The 18,802-nt window shown below is 46.4% G+C and overlaps 8 protein-coding genes across 8 annotated transcripts; 6 read left to right on the forward strand and 2 right to left on the reverse strand.

Annotated features, from left to right (window-relative positions):
• Positions 1-2,044: 2,044 nt before the first annotated feature.
• Positions 2,045-2,503, forward strand: EDB91DRAFT_1246559 (uncharacterized protein; the record flags this gene model as incomplete). The annotated part of the gene is made up of 1 exon (XM_041322676.1): positions 2,045-2,503. One exon carries the CDS (start codon positions 2,045-2,047, stop codon positions 2,501-2,503), a length of 459 nt encoding a protein of 152 aa, XP_041179199.1.
• Positions 2,504-5,509: 3,006 nt separating this feature from the next.
• Positions 5,510-6,962, reverse strand: EDB91DRAFT_1236456 (uncharacterized protein; the record flags this gene model as incomplete). The annotated part of the gene is made up of 6 exons (XM_041321461.1): positions 5,510-5,628; positions 5,680-5,832; positions 5,880-5,903; positions 5,925-6,140; positions 6,221-6,537; positions 6,589-6,962. 6 exons carry the CDS (start codon positions 6,960-6,962, stop codon positions 5,510-5,512), a joined length of 1,203 nt encoding a protein of 400 aa, XP_041179200.1.
• Positions 6,963-7,588: 626 nt separating this feature from the next.
• Positions 7,589-8,823, reverse strand: EDB91DRAFT_1032167 (uncharacterized protein; the record flags this gene model as incomplete). The annotated part of the gene is made up of 2 exons (XM_041312740.1): positions 7,589-7,869; positions 8,556-8,823. Coding segments are annotated over 2 exons (549 nt in total), but the record flags the coding sequence as incomplete, so codon positions are not given.
• Positions 8,824-8,929: 106 nt separating this feature from the next.
• EDB91DRAFT_1345885 (uncharacterized protein) lies at positions 8,930-9,556 on the forward strand (the record flags this gene model as incomplete). Its single annotated transcript, XM_041325866.1, has 2 exons — positions 8,930-9,110; positions 9,166-9,556. A coding segment is annotated over exon 2 (390 nt), but the record flags the coding sequence as incomplete, so codon positions are not given.
• A 365-nt stretch (positions 9,557-9,921) lies between these two features.
• Positions 9,922-10,671, forward strand: EDB91DRAFT_1050226 (uncharacterized protein; the record flags this gene model as incomplete). The annotated part of the gene is made up of 1 exon (XM_041313519.1): positions 9,922-10,671. The coding sequence occupies one exon, from the start codon at positions 9,922-9,924 to the stop codon at positions 10,669-10,671; it is 750 nt and encodes a 249-aa protein (XP_041179203.1).
• Positions 10,672-11,325: 654 nt separating this feature from the next.
• EDB91DRAFT_1246564 (uncharacterized protein) lies at positions 11,326-12,711 on the forward strand (the record flags this gene model as incomplete). The annotated part of the gene is made up of 3 exons (XM_041322677.1): positions 11,326-11,889; positions 11,952-12,251; positions 12,310-12,711. The coding sequence occupies 3 exons, from the start codon at positions 11,326-11,328 to the stop codon at positions 12,709-12,711; spliced, it is 1,266 nt and encodes a 421-aa protein (XP_041179204.1).
• Positions 12,712-12,913: 202 nt separating this feature from the next.
• On the forward strand, positions 12,914-14,063 carry EDB91DRAFT_1345886 (uncharacterized protein; the record flags this gene model as incomplete). Its single annotated transcript, XM_041325867.1, has 2 exons — positions 12,914-13,467; positions 13,542-14,063. Exons 1-2 carry the CDS (start codon positions 13,291-13,293, stop codon positions 14,061-14,063), a joined length of 699 nt encoding a protein of 232 aa, XP_041179205.1. The 5' UTR covers positions 12,914-13,290.
• Positions 14,064-14,525: 462 nt separating this feature from the next.
• On the forward strand, positions 14,526-16,579 carry EDB91DRAFT_1080562 (uncharacterized protein; the record flags this gene model as incomplete). The annotated part of the gene is made up of 9 exons (XM_041315245.1): positions 14,526-14,708; positions 14,770-14,873; positions 14,922-15,550; positions 15,598-15,669; positions 15,951-15,963; positions 16,011-16,238; positions 16,295-16,395; positions 16,418-16,476; positions 16,529-16,579. 9 exons carry the CDS (start codon positions 14,526-14,528, stop codon positions 16,577-16,579), a joined length of 1,440 nt encoding a protein of 479 aa, XP_041179206.1.
• Between the last annotated feature and the right edge of the window lie 2,223 nt (positions 16,580-18,802).

The following is an 18,802-nucleotide window of genomic DNA, read 5'->3' on the forward strand; positions in this document are numbered from 1 at the left end:
ACTACTAGTAGTACATGTATTATTGGTGAATGTGAACATGTTGCCCATCCTTCCCTATGTTGTGCTTGTTTGATTGATGTTACATGTGTTGTACAAGATGTACTAGTAGTAGTACATGTATTATTGGTGAATGTGAACATGGTGCCTATCCTTCCCTATGTTGTGCTCTTGATCTAGGGCTGTCAAAGAGCTGATCCATGAGCCTTGCACAAGTAGCCTGGCCAGGGGTTCCCTCGTATGATCTGTCACCTACTATTTCATTACCCTCTGGATCCTCAATCTCTTGAGGGACAAAACCTTCACCCTCTGTATGAGCCCACTCCAGAGACTCATCATAGTCTTTGTCCTGCTTGCGACGATGAGTTTCGAAGTGGATGATCATGTTGTGCAGGATAAGACAACACTTAATCCAATGCACAGCAACCTGCAAGTCCTTCTCTGCCTGAATATTGATGTGGAGCTCTCAGAGAGACTGGAACTGCCCTTTCAAGACTGCAAATGCGTGCTCAACACGTACACGGCTCTTTAAATTCATTAATAATAATAAAAACAGCAAAAAATGAAAAATACCTTAGAAAGGTGATAGTTAAATGTCCTCTGGTTCTTTGTCAGTCGTCCATTGCGAGGCTTCTTGAATGGGGGGATACACCATGGCTCCAGTGGATATGCACTGTCTGCCCAAACCCAGTGACCATCTGGGAGAAGGTTGGCATGCTCTTCATAGAGGCGAGTGGATCGAAATGCATATGCATCGTGGACACTCCCAGGTTGACCAAGAGAATAGTCCACAATCATGAGGTTATGGGGCATAATAACTGCCTAGAATTAAATTAAATTACTATCCATGAAAAATAAATAAAAACACATTACCTGACAGCCAAGGGAATACTTGGATTTCCTATCGTAAAATGTCTCACCAAAATAGGCAGGTTTGGTGAAAAGATCCATAGTCAAGCCATCAATGGCTAGATAGCCACCCCTCCACTCCAGACAGGTTTGTGTCTCAGCAAACCACCGAGCCAGCTCAGTATCCTCAGAGTTATCTTCTGGGAAGAAGATAAACTGATCATGCTCCTCGAGCAATACGACCATCACATGGTTAGTGCAATTGACGACTGACCCAACACTTACACCCGCCCATTGTGCAACATCCTCAAGTGAAATGACATTGCCATAATGGCCTGCATGATTTAGAAAAATGGCCAGCTGTATGGAGACTGGGAGCTGAGGATTGTTGGACTGGTTGTGGAAGATAGGATGATCGGAGATCTGGTCAAGGATATCATCAAATATTTCTGGATTGACACAGAGTTTCTGGCGAAACAAATGAGGGTGGTGTTCCTCGTGGTGAACCAGCATATGCAGCTGAGGTGCTTGAGGAGGAGGCTGGTCAGGCTTGTGGAATATACAGGCCCTCTCAACCTCATCACGAAGAGCAGCAATAGTGTGCTGGAGCCGGTCATAATGCACAGCAACATCATCAGAGTCATCAGATGTGTCACTGTGGCTGGAACTGAGGCCCAAAAGGTGGGACATTGGGGACATTGAGGATATGGGGGATGGGGAGGCAAAAGTCAGATCTTCACCATCTGAAGTATAAAGTGAATCTGAGTTGGTATCAGAGTCAGAGTCTGTGTCCTGGTCGTCTAGGAGTATATTCAAATATTGTGAGTTGGCTAATGCCAATGAAGCCTGATCAATGGTATGAAGGAGGTCTGTACGTGTGGACTGATGAGGCATGGCTGTGACTTGGGAGGGGGGTATTTTCTTATCAGTACACTGGATATCCAACTGATTAGTCGGAGTTTAAATTGGAGTTTTAAATCTCTGCCACAGTTAGCGCCAGCTGGCATCTGTGTCCCTCAGACCTCCGTGCATTCAATAGCTTGAATCTTGGCCTCCCCTTGCACCTTCCCAGCACAATCCTGCAGGTGGATAGTGGGGAGGGATAATATGGCGCTGGATTGGAGGTTGAGGATGCAAATGTGAGTCATTTTTCTGCCCCTCTCACCACTGATTTTTGTTGCAGGGACTTAGGTCAGGCATGGCATTTCCTCCATTTACCGACTATCAAGAAGCATTCTCCTCCCAATTACCGCCATCTATTTACAGTGGCCCCTCTGCGCATACCAGGGGTGCCACCAGGGCTCAGCCCCCCTCATGTTGTCAAGAAGCATTCTCCTCCCCATTACTGCCATCTATTTACAGTGGCCCCTCCGCACATACCAGGGGTGCCACCAGGGCTCAGCCCCCCCCTCATATTGCTCCTCCTAGCCATCCATTCACTGATCCACAAATTGATCCTCGCCTGCTAGCACCCGCTGCTCCCATTCCTGCCGCTGCTCCTGTTCCTTCTGCCACTGCCGCTGCTCCCGTTCATTCTGCCGCTGCTCCCATTCCTTCTGCTCCTTCCACTGCTCCCGTTCCTTCTGCTGCTCCCACCCCTCCCGCTCCTTCTGCTCCTGCTTTTCCCGCTGCTCCTGCTCTTGCGCCCTATTTTTGACCTCACCATCACGCATTTATTTTTTGTTTTTTCTCGCTCATTAAATACCTAGCTACATCTATATATTTTTGTGTAGATACATGCCTCAAAATTTGACTAAGTGTTGTTTCCAAGTCCGCTCTGATGCCGCTGTGTGCCGTGTGTCTTTGTGGCTTTCGGGCCGGGTTTGTTGAAGACTTTAGTGAGTTTGTTGAAGACTTTAGCGAGCTTTTTGAAGCTTTAACGAGTTTGTTCAACAGTTTAAATTTTATCGTGAGTACTACTTATATTCTTACCAGGTCTAGAGCCCTTCCATTTGCATTCGTTCGGCTTGCATAACCACATGACAGTAGCCAGACTTGTGATCTATCCATATCTTCCATCTATTCCAAATAGGAGAACAGGGGTAATAATTTAGAAACGTTCTAAATCTCACATCTAAAAAAGTTGAACTGGTCAAAAACAAGTTTTGAACTTGTTTTGAACAGAAGCCAGGCTGTATGTAGCATAGTGCCTAGCGTCGCCTAAGTACCTCTCCACCAATGAGAACGCACGCTTATGGCTGAAGAAAGTTTCAAATGTGAACATAACCTAGGCCATCTCTCAGATGCAGTGCCAGATCGATGGAGTTTTAATGAAAGGGATGGAGAAAAACACCAAATAACATGTGCCCACTGCCCACCAATATCGAGTTCAATGACATGAGCTGCAGGCACAGCAAGATTCAAGCCATTAAGCTATTATCGAGATCGTATCTACCAGTAAGTCACTGTGGGAAGTAAATACCCTGAAAGTAAACGTGAGAAAACCTGAATGACAAATCCCAGTGACTACATCACTGAAAAAGAAACCTGTTATTTTCAGTGTTCACGTGAAAGTCACGTCCATCAGTACTTGTGACACTGACTAATCAAATTGATTTTTCAGTATTCACTTGGCCAGTGCCATGAGTACTGAATATTTTTCAGCATTCCCTTGGCCAGTGCTGCAAGTACTGAATAATTTCTTAATGTCCAATGCACTGCATTTCTCTATACCACACGGATCCCGCTCATTCCAGCCTTTTATTTTGTTCTTATTTTTCATATTTTTATTCTATTCTGTTGAATTGGTAAGTCTCAATCTAGTATTTGCTCCTTTGCCTCCCCTCCTTACCATGAGGCTGGTATGGCCTGTTTTGCCCCAAGCTGAATGGTGGAGTATCATGCTGCTGTTCCCTCACCCATCCCTGAATTTTTTTAGTTATATTTACTCATCACACTAATGCACTTGACTCAGGCCAAATTGCAACATGCATGCAGCTGAAGCTCTCTCTTCTGGCATCTCACCTGTCAACAACCTCTCCATATCACCGACTCTCCTGGCATCTGAATATCGTAGGATATAGACCTATCATCACGCTGTTGACGTTGACTCTGTTTGGTGACATAGTCCATTGCTGCCCAGCCCTCATTATTGGGCCACATTTCCAAGGGCATCATCCTCTGTGGCAATGGGCAGCTATGGGATGCGACAGAAGCTTTTGACCTCGCTTTCATATTTTCTGATTGTGATCCAATGACCATCCATCTTTTATTATTGATCAAGGTACTCTCCTAACTGCTTTCATAATCAGTCTGTCATACTAATACTTCGATGTCACTGTCTTGTCCAGGCTGTTGTACTTTTAAATGCCAGTCGCCATGATGAGGTGATGCAGCGAGTTCAAGACCTCGCCACCGCTTGTCATCACTTGGATACACCTCTGTGCAGTGTTATCAACATGAGTAATAACCACCACTTGTATGCCAATTGCTCTGTTGTAAGAGCGCAAAACTCTGAGTGGGACAAGGCCCTTCAAGACTCAGTCAAGGTCAGATGCTCTGCATATCATGACGCTGTTGGTGCTGACTCTGCTTCTTGATGTAGTCCATTGCTATCCGGCCCTCACTATTGGGCTACATTTCCAAGGCCATCGCACTCTGCGCCAACGAGCAGCTCTGGGATGCGACAGAAGCATTTGATCTCGCGTTCATATTTCTGAATTGTGATCCAACCACCGCTGGTCTATTGCTATTGATTAAGGTACTCTTGTTGCTATCTCAGAGTCTGTCTGTCATACTAATACTTCGATGTCATCTTGTCCAGGCTGTTGTACTTTTCAATGCCGGTTGCCACGATGAGGCGATGCAGCGAGTTCAAGACCTCGCCACTGCTTGTCATCACTTGGATACACTTCCATGCAGTGTTATTAATGTGAGCTTTATGTTGTGCCTCACAAGTTTCCTCACTTTCGAACACACTCCTCAGTCATATCTACGCATGCAGCTTGCAATAATCGCTTTTGACGATGGGCAGCACAGCGAAGCCACCAATCGACTGAACAATATCATGCCTAGTATAACTGACGTGTCCTCTCACCGAATGCCCTTCGAACCTACATTGAAGGTATTCACAGTGGTACATCACTATGAAGCCCACAGGACACTTTTAATGATTTGCACTGTACAGCTCTTTGGCTGGGACTTGGATTCACTATGGCAAAGTGCCAACCAAAGGAGGTGTGATGCACTCCTTCTCACCGATTGAGTGATCAAAGCGGTCAAATCTCACCAATACACTATGTGCATGACTGACGAGGATGTGAAGGACAGCTACCTCGCATGGTCCACTGGTGGGTACTTTGGGGTTGTATACAACTTGAATATTGACACTTACACTGAGGCCATTTAGCCTTCAAGAAAAACTGTACTGCGTGCTGTCTTGCAATGGGACACGAGGCTGTTGCTGCCAGCAATTACGAGAAAGCTATTGAATTGTATTTGGCAGGGATCACGTTGGATTCCTCGTGCATGTCCCTCTTTGAGAACTGCAGTGAGGCAAATTTGGAGGCCATTCACGATGCGGACAGCACCCCTTTGGGTAACTTCACGTCAACATGTCTGCTCTCAATCACGCTTCCAAATGAATCATTGTGGTGTGTCAAAGGTAAAGAAGGAATGTCATTCTGCAGCATAATCACATGCAAAGGCCGCGGCCGTAGTACATCTACTCCACCTCACTTTCATCTGTATTATACCCAGCACCATTGAAGGCTGGTTTTGCGAAGTTGCTTCTGCAGTCAATGATAGTCCATTCCCCACGACTTTCAACCCTTCCTACAACTCCTTTAACATTTCATAGGTCGGTGATGATGCTAGCAAGGTTTCTTGAGTAACGTGTTTCCTCCTCGGTAGCATCTCTACCTCCGGTCTGGCATGGTCGAATGAGAGCAAGCAGAAGAGTCTTGCCAGTGAGCCCTAGCCATTGAGTGTTGTCTGACAACAGGCAAACTAATATCTTCTCAAGATGACCATACTGCACCAACCAAACTACTTGAAGAGCTCCATTTATGCGGTCTTCATATTCAAGTTCATACTAAGTAACTTTGTCAAGTTCAGATCTAACATATGATATAGCTGACTCACTCGAACATATGAGGAGTTTCTTTGCTTTTTGGATGCCCTGGTGGCACTGTGTGTCCAAATACTGTCTCCACCATTTTGGATATGAACTTTTTTCCAGAGTGCCATCACAGTTGGAAGATGTGCGAGAATTACTGTTTGCCTTCCACCAATGAGTTGCTTGATATACAACACAACTTTTGCCTGCTCATTGCGGTCAGGTTCATATGAGGTCACTCAAGGGGGCCGAAGAACATCATCATCATCTGGTAAGACTGTTTATGTTGTTATCTTGCGTCATTAGACAGGCACTTACAATCTTTGAAAATAGTCTCGTGTGTTGTTAGCTGGGACCAGTCCTGCCGAATACTTAGAGACACTTCCTCTTGGACATCATACCGAAGGACCACTTGCTGAAGGTACATCATGTATAGAACTTCTTTGTTGAGGTTTCCCCAAGGCTGAACTCTTGACTTTAGTGCTATTTTGAATTTCTGACAATAGCGCTCCAGGAAGAATGTCCATGTGGTCCACACAGGTCCGCATTGACGAATGTCATCGGCAATATGAAGCATTCCGTGAATTGGAAGAGTGCAGGCTGGTAATCTTGACTCATTGTGCTGATAGTAGTACCTTATAATGGTATCAGCCATGTTCTACCACGTCCTGCAATAGATTACTTACTTTTCATACTTGACCACCCAGTTTGCAATTCGCCATTCCAATTCATCAATCTCTGCATGTGTGATCAAGAACTGTAGTGTTTTTTTCATGATCCACACCAACTCGCAAAGGTGCTTGTGGTATTTTGCATTCAGAAAGCAACTGCGCAGGAGTGTCGGGGCAAGGTAAATGATCCAGAATGACCATGATTCAGCTGTGAAGCTTGAGTGATCATCTGCGATATTGCCGAGGACTCGGACAAATGCAGCAGGTATGTTTATGATCGCAGCAGCAGTTTCTTCTCCGATTTTGGCCCATATATGATCAGCTATCTGATAGTCTTCTTTTCCAGTATCCATACCCTTGAATTTGCCAGTCCAGTGCTTGACAAGCATCGGGGAAATATTCTCGAGGAAGACGTGCATCCATTCCCATGGAAATGACTTGGCAAAGTCAATTGACCCTACTCGCCACCTGTCAGAGATGTGAAGATGGCCTGCGCGGAGGCCATTTTTCTTGCCGATCCTCTCCTTCTCTGAAGCAGTCTCTGCTTCGTCTATCTCCTGCAACACCTGTTCAAAATGTGCATGACTGCGAAGGGGGAGATGAAGGGGGTCCCAATGTAGGTTCGGAGCATTAGGTTGAGTAGGGGGGGTTAATGGGACATAGTAATTAGTCTTGTTTTGAGACTTATTTCAGACACCTGTGATCAGACATGACCGACATGGTGCGAAGCCATTATGGCCACGAATCTCCAGTAGTTTTTCTATCACGAGAATATCACCCAGTTTGAAATGTCATAGGCGCGGAGCCAGAAAATCTGCTTCTCAAGGCTATTGAAGGTGAGAGCACCATTGGCAAGTTTGGCGTACTCATTCTCGAATGGGACAAGGAAAGATGCAATATCTTTTGGTGATTTTGGTCCCGGAATGACTCCAAGGCAAATAAGATGCTCGTGGTGAGTGCGTATAGTGGGGGGAAAGTTGTAGATCTGGATAAGGATTGGTGTTGCAGATGGGCCCTTGCGATATCGTCCAAACAGTAGATATCCATCAGTTGCCAAAGAAAATGTAATATTGTTTTGTCCAGAGAAGTACTTATAGTTTTTCTGGATACCGTCGACCAGCACAAACTTGTCCTGGAGAGACTGGTAGATCTCATCATCAAACACGTCATTGACAGTACCGGGGCCGTGGTCATATTGATGGCAGTATAAGAGTTTTTCCACTGTATCTTCTTGGGCGAACAGACCCTGCAATTGAGGGACCAGGGGCATGTAGGAAAATTGACGTTGTGGCTTCCCTTGTGTCACGAGTTCCATGTACAAATCATTTTTCTTACCTTAACGTCGCATCCAAGACTAAGCGCCCGAGTCACGTGACTACTTCACCTCTTCATGCCCGTCACATATATCACCCTGCATTCCGATCACCCGTCACAGAAGCGCCAATACCCTATGCCCATATTGCACCTTTCACATTGCCGACCCCATCTCCGATCAACGCAACGATTGATCTCCCATCTGAGGACTCTCCCACTCCACGAGCTAGAACCATAGCACTTTCTATCACTGCACCCATTAGATCTTGGATCTCTATCTAAGATAGATCTTCTATTTAATCTCCGTCTCTTCTTTTCAGATATGATCTCTTATCAGAAACTATGATCCGAACCCTTACGCCTGAAGCTTCCATTCTCGCCTTCCTATTTAGTTATTACCGTTTCTGTCTTGGTCCGTGCATTGCTTTCATAGTATATAAACCCTAGTCGGTAGTCAGTAGTTCTCTAGTCTAAACCTCTTGTACCTTCCGTAGAGAATCTACTTGACGTCTATCGCTCCCTTCCCCTCCGTGTGAGTTCGAGACTTAACCTCTTCAGACACTTGTCCTTAGTGGCCATCGTTGTGACTCTCTCCCTCTTCTCTCTTTGTTTGTTGTTTGAGTCCTGGTCTGATTGCTTGAGACTATAATTGTCGAGAGTCGTCACACCTTGAGCATTGAAACGTCTTTCTCCGCAGAAGTCACATAGGTCACTGTGACTGTACCTTGCAGTATATGCAATGCAGGAGTTGATACAGCAATCTATTTTCATGGGCGTGATTGTAGTGAGTCCTTCAAAATGATTGAGCATTTTATACTCAGAGTCGATGTCCATTTTGTGACTAAACTTCTCATGCAATTCATTGAACATTGCACATGGCATATGACTCTTGATGCCCAGTGAGAACGGCCTCTGATGGGAGAGGTCCAGAGATGTTGAGATGCGGATTACCTATTTTGTACTGTGTCGAAAAGTGCTTCTTTCTGATATACATAGAACTCCTTCGCATCGCACATTGTTTATCGTTATATTTTTGCAACTTCGTATCGACAAACGCGTAACGCATAAGGTCGCATACAACACAACCTCGCATTGTTGTGTCGCAAGCAACACTTTGTCCACGCTCTGCCCACCTTGCCTAGTAACTCCCTTTGGTGTGCCAGGGGGCGAAATACATAATTAGGTGGAGCTGACATTGGAGGTAAAAGCTCTCATTAATTCAGGTGAGTATCATATGCACTAGTATCTAGTTATTTACCTATCTAACTTGCAGGCTAGAATGAATACCGACCAGACTGGTGTTCGTTTTCTTTGTGTCTGCACTAAGTATAATCGCGGGCAGCCTCACGAAGTCTCATACACGTCCTGGTACCGCCATCTTAATGAAGCAACCACCGAAGAAGAAAAGCAGAAGATGCACACCGCGAAGGCTTTTGGTTTGAAAGTGCTACCTATTTCAGATCCTTCTGTACAAGCCTCAGGCAGTTCCGGACATCCAGTGCCTAGCACTGGTGGCCTGGAGGATGTTCCTGCAGGTGATGTCCACGACATGTCCTTATCAGCCAGTGCTCGTCGTGCTGCCACCTTGCGAGCACTTGCAAAGCGAGCGCGCGAGAGTGCCGATTCTCAACGCTTTGTAGGTCGACGCAAGCGGGCCAAGACCGAAGTGGTATGTATTTTCTGTTAATACTCAAATACACATAAGTCTGATCATAGTTCTTTAAAGACCCCTCCTGATGACGAACTGCTCCCTCCGCTCCCTCCCGACAACGAACCTCCACTCCCTCCCTGATGACGGACCTCCTCACCCTCCCGACGATGAACCTCCTCTCCCTCCTGACAATGAACCTGCTCACCCTCCCAACGATGAACCTCCACTCCCTCCTGATGACGGACCTCCTCACCCTCCCGACAATGAACCTCCTCTCCCTCCCGACAACGAACCTCCTCACCCTCCCGACGATGAACCTCCTCACCCTCCCAACGACGAACCTCCTCACCCTCTCAACGACGAACCTCTGCACCCTCCCAACCATGAGCCCCCCCCCAATTGAATTGGTACTAGCCTGTAGGCCACGACCAAACATTGATGTCGACAACTTGGCACAGCGTGCTGTGCTCCAGAAAATGAAGGACTCTATGGAGTTCGTTCTCGCACTCAAGAATGCGTCTTTGGACGATCCACTTGCCAAGCTTAGTGATGATGCTCTGGATAGACTGCGGAATCCGCCTCAAGGGCCCATCATTATTGACAGCCCTGGTGTGCGTCAGAGCATCTCTATGTACCTTGTGCTTGAACATGGCTCTCAAGAGGCCTATAATCGAATGCGGAGAGCCACAATGCGCAATTTTGAGGGTGCTAATGGTGCTGAAGAGATCCTCAGTTTCTACAATGTCGAGAAGCTTATTGCCCAGCACACTGGTGTTGAATCGATTGAGCATGACATGTGCCCGGAGTCATGCTTAGCGTTCACAGGTCCATTTGCCCATCTGGAGAGCTGTCCAACGTGTGGCTTATCTCGATGGGATCAAGCAAAGTTACGAGCGAGTAGTGGACGAACGAAGGTCGCAGCACAAAAATTTGTCACTATCCCACTTGGTCCCCAGCTACAAGCTCTGTATCGTGACCCAGAGAGTGCGCGTCATATGCGATACCTTTGGGAGCGAACACAGGAGGTTCTAGATGGTCTGAGGCGGACAGGAAAGGTTCCTGTCGTCGACGACATTGCGATGGGGTTTGATATTCTTGGTGCTGTGCTTGACTGGAGAGATCAAACAGGATGACATTGTTCTGATGGTCTCACTTGATGGTGCGCAGCTGTACGAGAGCAAGACATCCGATTGTTGGATCTATATATGGGTCATTCTTAATCTGTCTCCCGACAAGCGCTACCGAAAAGTTCATGTTCGCCCTGGTGGCTTTATACCAGGGCCAAATAAACCAAAAAATGTCGACTCATTTATTGTTGTTGGAATGCATCATCTCGCCGCACTCCAACGTGAAACTCTCACTATCTGGGACACCTCTCATAATGACATTGTCAAATCAGACCTCCATCTCATTTTCACAACAGCAGATGGCCCAGGGCTCGTGTATTGGGATGGGATGGTAGGGCACAGTGGCAAGAACGGATGTCGCATGTATTGTGGAGTGAGAGGGAGGCGTAAAACTCGCGGCACTCATTACTATCCGGCACTTCTGAAGCCGCGCGATCGCTGTGTTGAAGGAAGCAACCACGCCGATATAGATGTATTCACCATCCCACTTGGTGGTGCTGATGACTATGCCCAAAATCTCGAGCTTATCGTGACTGCGCCAAGCCAACGCCAATATGAACTCAAGAAGACAGACACTGGTCTCACGAAAACCCCCATTAATCCTTGGCCTTAGTCCCCAGCACTGCCTTGGTGTTCCACTCTGTATGGACTACCGATATAATGCATCTTGCGGGCAACCTTAGTGATCTTCTTCTTGCGCTCTGGTGTGGAACAATGGACTGTGCACCAACCGACAATGTCGACACATGGGACTGGGCTGTCCTGCGTGATGAAGATGGCTGGATTGCACATGGAAAAGCTGTGGAGGTCGCAGGGCCATATCTCCCAGGCTCGTTCGATCGAAAACCTCAGAATATTGCCGAGAAGATGAATACTGACTACAAGACTTGGGAATTTCACCTATATACCTTCGGCCTTGGTCCTGCACTACTCTACAACATTCTGCCTGAGCCCTATTGGCTCAATTACTGCAAGCTCGTGCGCGGGTTTCAAATTATGAGTCAGCACAGTCTCACAGCAGAAGATCTCATCGGTGCATTCATTCTCCTTGGTACTTGGGTGCGAGAGTTCGAGACCCTCTATTATCAGCTCAGAGAGGACCATTTGCATTTTGTACTGCCCATGTATCCACCAGACCAGTCATCTTGTGACAGAGACAGTTCAGAAGGGCCCCCCAATCTGCTAGTGCCCAGTGGACAATGGAACGTACTATCGGAAGCCTCGGTCAGGAAATCCGCCAACATTCTCGACCATATGCGAACTTGTCACAGCAGGGACTATGACAGTGTATGGTCAACACACTCCTATCTATAATGCCTGATCTCGATGAACCTCGCAAACATCTTTCGGACACTGCTGCTGATCTAGGAGATGGGTATGCTTTGCTTCGAAAGCGAGACAGGTATGCAAAGCTCCCTGTCGGAGAAGAAGCACAGGCTATGTCTGATTTCCTTGGACCCATTCACCCACTCCCTTGCATCAAAAAATGGTCACGACTTCTATTACCAAATGGACAAATTGCACGCTCTGCCTGGAGGGAGAGGCTGAGGTCCCTCGACAAGACATGGATATCCCGTAATGTCAAAGTATAGCTTCTTTACTATAGTCGTACATCACATTCTAATGTAATTTTATTTCTTGCAGCTATCAATCAATGGACAAACTCGATTCGCTGAAGTTCTGTACTATATGAGACTAGCAGTTGCTGATCCAGACGCAGATGATCCAGACGATGAAGCTGGCTACCACTTCATTAACATTGCTGTCATTCAAATGTACTCTCCCCCTGATGATCAACTTCTATGGCTCTCATCTCAGACAGTTATTTCATGCACACTCCTCGATGAAGTCTCCATTGTCAATGTCAAGAAAATCATTAGCGTCATCGCAATGATCCCGCATAAACCAAGACTGCCATCAGGCATTACCGAGGATCGCTTTTTCATGCTAGAAAAACCAGGGTTAGACATCGCAAATTTTGGGATTCCATACTATGAAAACCTTGCCGATGATGCAGAGGATGATGAAGATGTTAATCTCGAGTAGTTTGATGTATTATAGGAATGTTCATTACGAGCGGCCACAAAAAAAATCAGACTATGTCAATGATAACAACATCCTCAAGCATGCTGACAGAGGATACGTCTAACGGCATTTGTGGGACTTAGATGAATTGACATCTTATCTGAGAATTCCGGCAGAGTACCGAATTATCTTATTGGGCTCAGTCGACACATATCTTCTCTCTCTACATTCACTGTGGAAACGAGATTTAGAACGGATCGGAATTATGTATGTTTAGAGGCTGTAAACGGAATGTAAACGGACAATGCCAAACAAGCATATTCCTACCCGTCTAGATCGAAAAAGGTACTCGTTTGAGAACTAAAACCGACTCTGAATATTAGGGATTTGCAGGGATAGGGTTTGTTGCCTTAGTATCTAAACCAACTCGGTATCAGACCAGGTTATAAGGATCCGCACGTCTACTTTATGTCTGGATTTATGCATAAACGGATCCGCTTCTATTCTGAATAGACATGTGCCGTATCAAAGAACTCGTCCTGCTAAGTCCCCACATATGCTCCCCGGTCCTTGATATCCCCCACCACCTTGCATGCCAGAATGTATGGGTTCCAAGGCCAACAGACTCAGAGACGCCCGAGTGGTGCTCCCGCTCCTGATTCTCAGCAGCCAGCACTGGTAGGGGCAGGAGAAGCATATCCTCAATATAATATACCCCAGGTCGCCGGGAAAGTGTCGTATCAGCCGCCTCAACACGATCCATACTTCAGTGGTAATGTACCTTGATTTGAGATGGTAAGAGCTTGTAGATCGCCCACTAAAAGTCAAGCGACTTACTGGATGCGATTCAGTCAGGCAATGGACAGCACGGTGACCACAACACCAGCGGCACATTCGCTGGGGGACCTATGTACCAAGATCATTTAAACAACAGGCTTCGTTCCACCAGTCCGCAGCACTCACCCGATATGCGTCAGCCATCCCCGTATCCTTTTTTCGGTGCACACCAGACACCCGTCCAGTCCATGCGAGCTGGTAGCGTGCCACAGAATTTCAGCTCAAATAGTACATCCTCTCGAGGCGAAACACCATACCGTCATTTCGCAGGAGACTCGGGTAGTGAGGCATCTTCATGGGCACCATCTGTTGTTCCTGGAAGCGAGGAGTATCAAGCTATGATGCTATATTCAATGGGTCGACAGCCTGCCACTCACCTTCCGCACGTGAACCAGAATGTGAATAGGCGAAATGGGGCACTTGAGCAGTCGCCAAATTTGAATGAGACCGTTGCATATCTTATCACAGAGGTCAAACGACTGACCAAATACGCACAGCACACCGATAAGGAGCTCGTTCTACAAAAGAATGATTAATGGTAGTGGCCTCGTAGAAATACACTTAGTACTCACCGTGGGTCCCGGATGCATCGTTTCGAAGGTAAAAGTAAAAGCTTGTACATGAGCTGGCAACTCGAGCCTGATAGTATTTGACATAGCGCTCGAGTTACGGACTTAGCGAAATTTTCGAAAAACTCACCTTGCTTCAAGTCTACCCTAAGCAGACATCGAGAAGTTGAATTTACTGGGCTGGATAGTGGTGGAATAGCAGGTATCTGAAGAGAATAAACGGAGGTCCGAAAAAGTGTGTTGGTGAAGTTGGAAAAGCGTCTGTTTACATCTGTTGCTTCAGACCGAGCGAGCAAAATTTGCGACATGTCGGATTTACGTCTGATTACGAGCTAGGTACGTTTACAGTCGTGTTATACGCATTGTCTCCCTCGGATTACGGTTGGTGTAAAAAACTCGTTTCCGCAGTGATTGTCCTCGACATCCAGCATGTTTGCACTTCAAGGTGACTCTTCCAATGACAGAAATTTCTATGGTCCTGTTTTGCAGAATCCACGACTCGGATGGGGAGAGCCTTATACTCCATCTCCCCTATCTCCGGGGATGCCATTACCCAGTGACCCTTTTACAGATTCAGCTCCAGCGCCATTACAACGTTATCAGTTTCATCAAGTGAGTACTAGTACTAGAGCATATTTGGATCACTTATTATCTCATAAAAACATATTTTTAGGGCGCATATATGCAGGATAATCAGCAAATGATGGCCTTGCAGGATCGCTGCAAGGCACTGGAGATTCAGGTCGTCAAGCTGACTACTGAGCGTGATGCATTCCAGTGAGTGTTTTCCGGTCTAAATTTTTTTGATTTAATCATCCATTATAGGTCAATTTTTCAACAGCTTGCCAGTGCACTACAGCAGTCTGGAAACCCTCTTACCTTTGATCCTACTTTCCCTGCCCAGCTAGGTAGCAATGATGCTAATCGCCCCACGCCTCAAACACATCCAAAAGTTCGCTTTTGGAACCAGATCGACTACATTGAATGGCTCGACACTTTCATGGGCCGACTCTCTGACCGTGGAAAGTTAGGCTACCTCGAGCATGAAAATGGTGGTTCAATTCCCGCAACTATGGTCAAGGGTATTCAGAAAGCCCTCCATGCTGGCTGGTGTGAACTAACTAATCGCAAACTTGCCCCAAAGACTTGGGGTGTTTTATCTGCCTCCGGACGAAAGCTCATTCACACCCTGATGGAGGACGCCTATCCCTTGCTAAAGTTTGCCAACGATGGATGGAAATTAGAGTACCTTGCCAGCACATCATACTCTGCTTGGCGTAGAACCTATCTCACTGACAACGGCAACTGGAAGTTGAAGAATCACGGCAACGAGGATGAGGATGAAAGTGATGATGGAAACGCTGGTGACTCGCAAACCTTGAGCTTAAAAGGTAAAAAGTGTAAGAAGGCGAAATTCTCCATCAAGTCCAAAGTCCCTCAAAAGAAGATGAAAGGTAAGCTTTTTTTATTGGTTATGTGTGATATTGACAATATTTCCTAGCTGATTCCGAGTCTGCTGATACAATTCTACCGTGGATATCAACTACCAATACACCATCATCATCAACTTCAAGTACTCCACCTTTAGTCATTTCGCCTCTACCTTCCCATTCTTCATCAGACTCTCCAACACCAGACTCTCCGACATCAAACTTTCTGACTGCCCTCTCCGATAGCACTAGCATCTCTGACACTAGCCTCTCTAACAATAGCATCTCTGACACCGGATTCCCCACCTGAACTTCTACCAACTGCTCCTGCGCTGCTTTCTCCCGAGTTAGGCCCGGACTTACATAATAAAGAAAATATCCCTCCGAAGCTTCCTCGCTGCACCGACACATATCAACGTTGTAGTTGCAAATCCGCTGTAAGTTGACATTATTGCACTGAATGTCTCGACTAACTTTTCAGTAGGGCAGCACTTGCTCTCGCAGCATCACAAGTTCAGTTGCCACCTCTTCCTCTCGAACCTGCCTCTTCCCCACTCCCTTCTGCACCCAACGGTGCCAATTCTGAGGCGAACACTCAAAATCGTGCTGGTCTCCCCACCACGGACAACGCTAATGCTTCAAAGGCTACAACAGGATCTACCAAAATCAGCACCAAGGGTAAGATGCGTCCGAGCAGTACTAAAAATGGACGGTAAGTGTGTCCGAATGACAACAGTTTATCAGTCTCTATGCTGATTTTTATTTTAGCAACTTGTGTGCCCAACGATGGCTCAAGACATTGAAGACAAATGGAACGACTGAGGAATTTTGTGCTTACTATGGAGATCTCACACCAGGCTCAACGAAAGGTACGTCGCTACTTTATTCCAGATGTACATGCTTTGATTTGTTTGGTACGACAGGCATATGATGACGAGTCAGCGTCACTGGTAAGTAGTTGTATTGCCTGACGACTGCGAGGTTTGGTCTAATCTACTGCAGGTTGCCAATAACTCCTGGAACAAGATCACTTACGATGGAACAATATACTAGATCCCAATCATTTCAGCTCGACTTGGACTCCTCACACACAGACTTCGAGTTCTCACACTGGACTCCTCGCACACGGACTCCTCTCGCATTCTTATGATTTCCTTTTGCTTTCTTGATGCTCTCTACACACTGTCCAGACATGTTTTCAATGTATTCGTAATTCCTGCTTTCTATTAGTATCTCATTTCGTGTGTATTAATACCCAGTGCAATGCATATCATTTGTCGTCCCATCCGAGCACATTTGCAAAGGATCTGGTGTGCACACATACAGTCATATATGGTACTATTCGAGGATATTGCGAGATAGACCATGCATATGTTCAAATATGATTAAAATATGTTCATGCAAAGAAAAACATATGTGGACATCTACGAGTTTGCCCCATCTCATTTGAAATGTGATATGAGTTTCACACTGTATATAACATGTGATGAGAGCTGTTCTTATTTTCGACCACCGCCAAAATCGCATCTCAACATCTCTGGACCTCTCCCATCAGAGGCCGTTCTCACTGGGCTTGATGCAGAGACTGTGAGCGCAGAGATTATCTCTATCCTGCTCTGTCAACAAGGCATTGCCTATATTGTCTTGATTATTTAAATACTTTCCAGTAGCGAGTGAACTTACGGAGTGAGTGATGCAGTGCCTCAACCTCAGCATCTACCTGGCCACCTATCACATCAAACTCATCTACAGTGTTTTCTTCTTCTTCATCATAGAGAACATTTTCATCTGTATGATTGCTCGCAGTGTCTTCTTCATCAGACTCACTCTGCTCCGAAAGATTTGGACTTGGGCCACCCATGCTTGCATCACTGTGACCAGATACTCCAATCTCAGGCTCTAGATCCATTGCCTGCGGATCCACCGATGATTCCGTGGGGGAAACAGAGGGTGATATATTGGCCAACCTTGCCTTTTTGTAATGACAGAGTCGCTGGTGATAGCTGAGAAGGTGCCTGTGCGCTTTGCATTCAATAGAGCAATGGCAATATTTCCTCTTCTTGTTGGCCATTGTGGAAACGTTCAAGCAGTAATCGAGGAGCAGTGGCAAATCATATATATCTCGTGACCCTGAATAAGCTTTATCGAAAGTACATAGTACAACACCGCATGTTACACAATTCGGTACATGGCGGAAGGCGAGATGAAAGTGCTGCACTACCGAATAGAATGGAATCCAACAGTTCTTGAGGCGAAATAATGAAAATTGTTCTCGACGAATGCGAAATAGAGTTCTCACTGACAGCTGCAATTGTGTAACCGACATATCCGTATATGTTCTAAGTTATTAAGTTTGTACAGTTCAGCTAGACGGTCTGGAGACGGCGACACCACCTACCATGGGGCTTACTCCATTCAATGTCTACGTTGGACTTGCACTATTGCGAGCTCATGGCCAAGATGGAGTTTGGTTGTTGCGAGATTTTGATGAGAACTTGCTGTAATGATGTGTGAACTGTAGGACATTGTTATATCCACCAAGGCTCTCATCTCTTTGCAGCAGCCTCAACAACATTACAAAGCACAACCAGCTACAACCATCCACTGGCAGTTTCACAACCTCCTCCATGACCTTTTTCCTTCTCTATGGCGAACATCGCCTCGTGCATTGTGACTGGCATCCGATCATCATCCTCTCCCATCCATGGTGATGTCGGACTGCCTTTCTTACCTACATACGGCCGTGCTCAGGATGTTGTTGCGGTTGTTGATGCTGCAGGAGCTGTGGTAGTCGCGGGGGTCATGGTGGTGGCTGGACTTGTTGCAGTAGTAGAAGATGCTGCAGCCTTCGGTTTAGCACTTGTCGCAGAAGAATTTGCAGCATTCAGCCATGCATACTTCCCACCAAGTCCAGCAGTCTGACTTGCGACAGCATCAGGATGTGATGTGATGTTTGGCTTTATAAACGAGAGAGACACCGCGCAATGAGGTGGTGCACAATGAAGGAGATGCCACACAATGAGGGAGGCGGCGGGCAAACGAGAGAGGGTGGTGGGATAAAATGATCAATGGTTATGTAAGACGACGGGCAGACAGACCTTTGGCGGCTCACAGACCTCCCCTGGTAACTCCCAGGTAACACTGACAAAGACTTGACACAGACCTAGACACAGATGTCTGTGCAGACCTCACAAAGACTTCCCATTTCCTGGATGTCCTCAACAAACCATGGTCATAGACAGGGGCGACCTCCACTACGCCACTGTGTCGCAAACA

This window comes from Suillus paluster (genome assembly GCF_016628075.1).
Source record: "Suillus paluster strain FC165 chromosome Unknown EDB91scaffold_15, whole genome shotgun sequence".
In the NCBI taxonomy this organism is placed as follows: domain Eukaryota; kingdom Fungi; phylum Basidiomycota; class Agaricomycetes; order Boletales; family Suillaceae; genus Suillus; species Suillus paluster.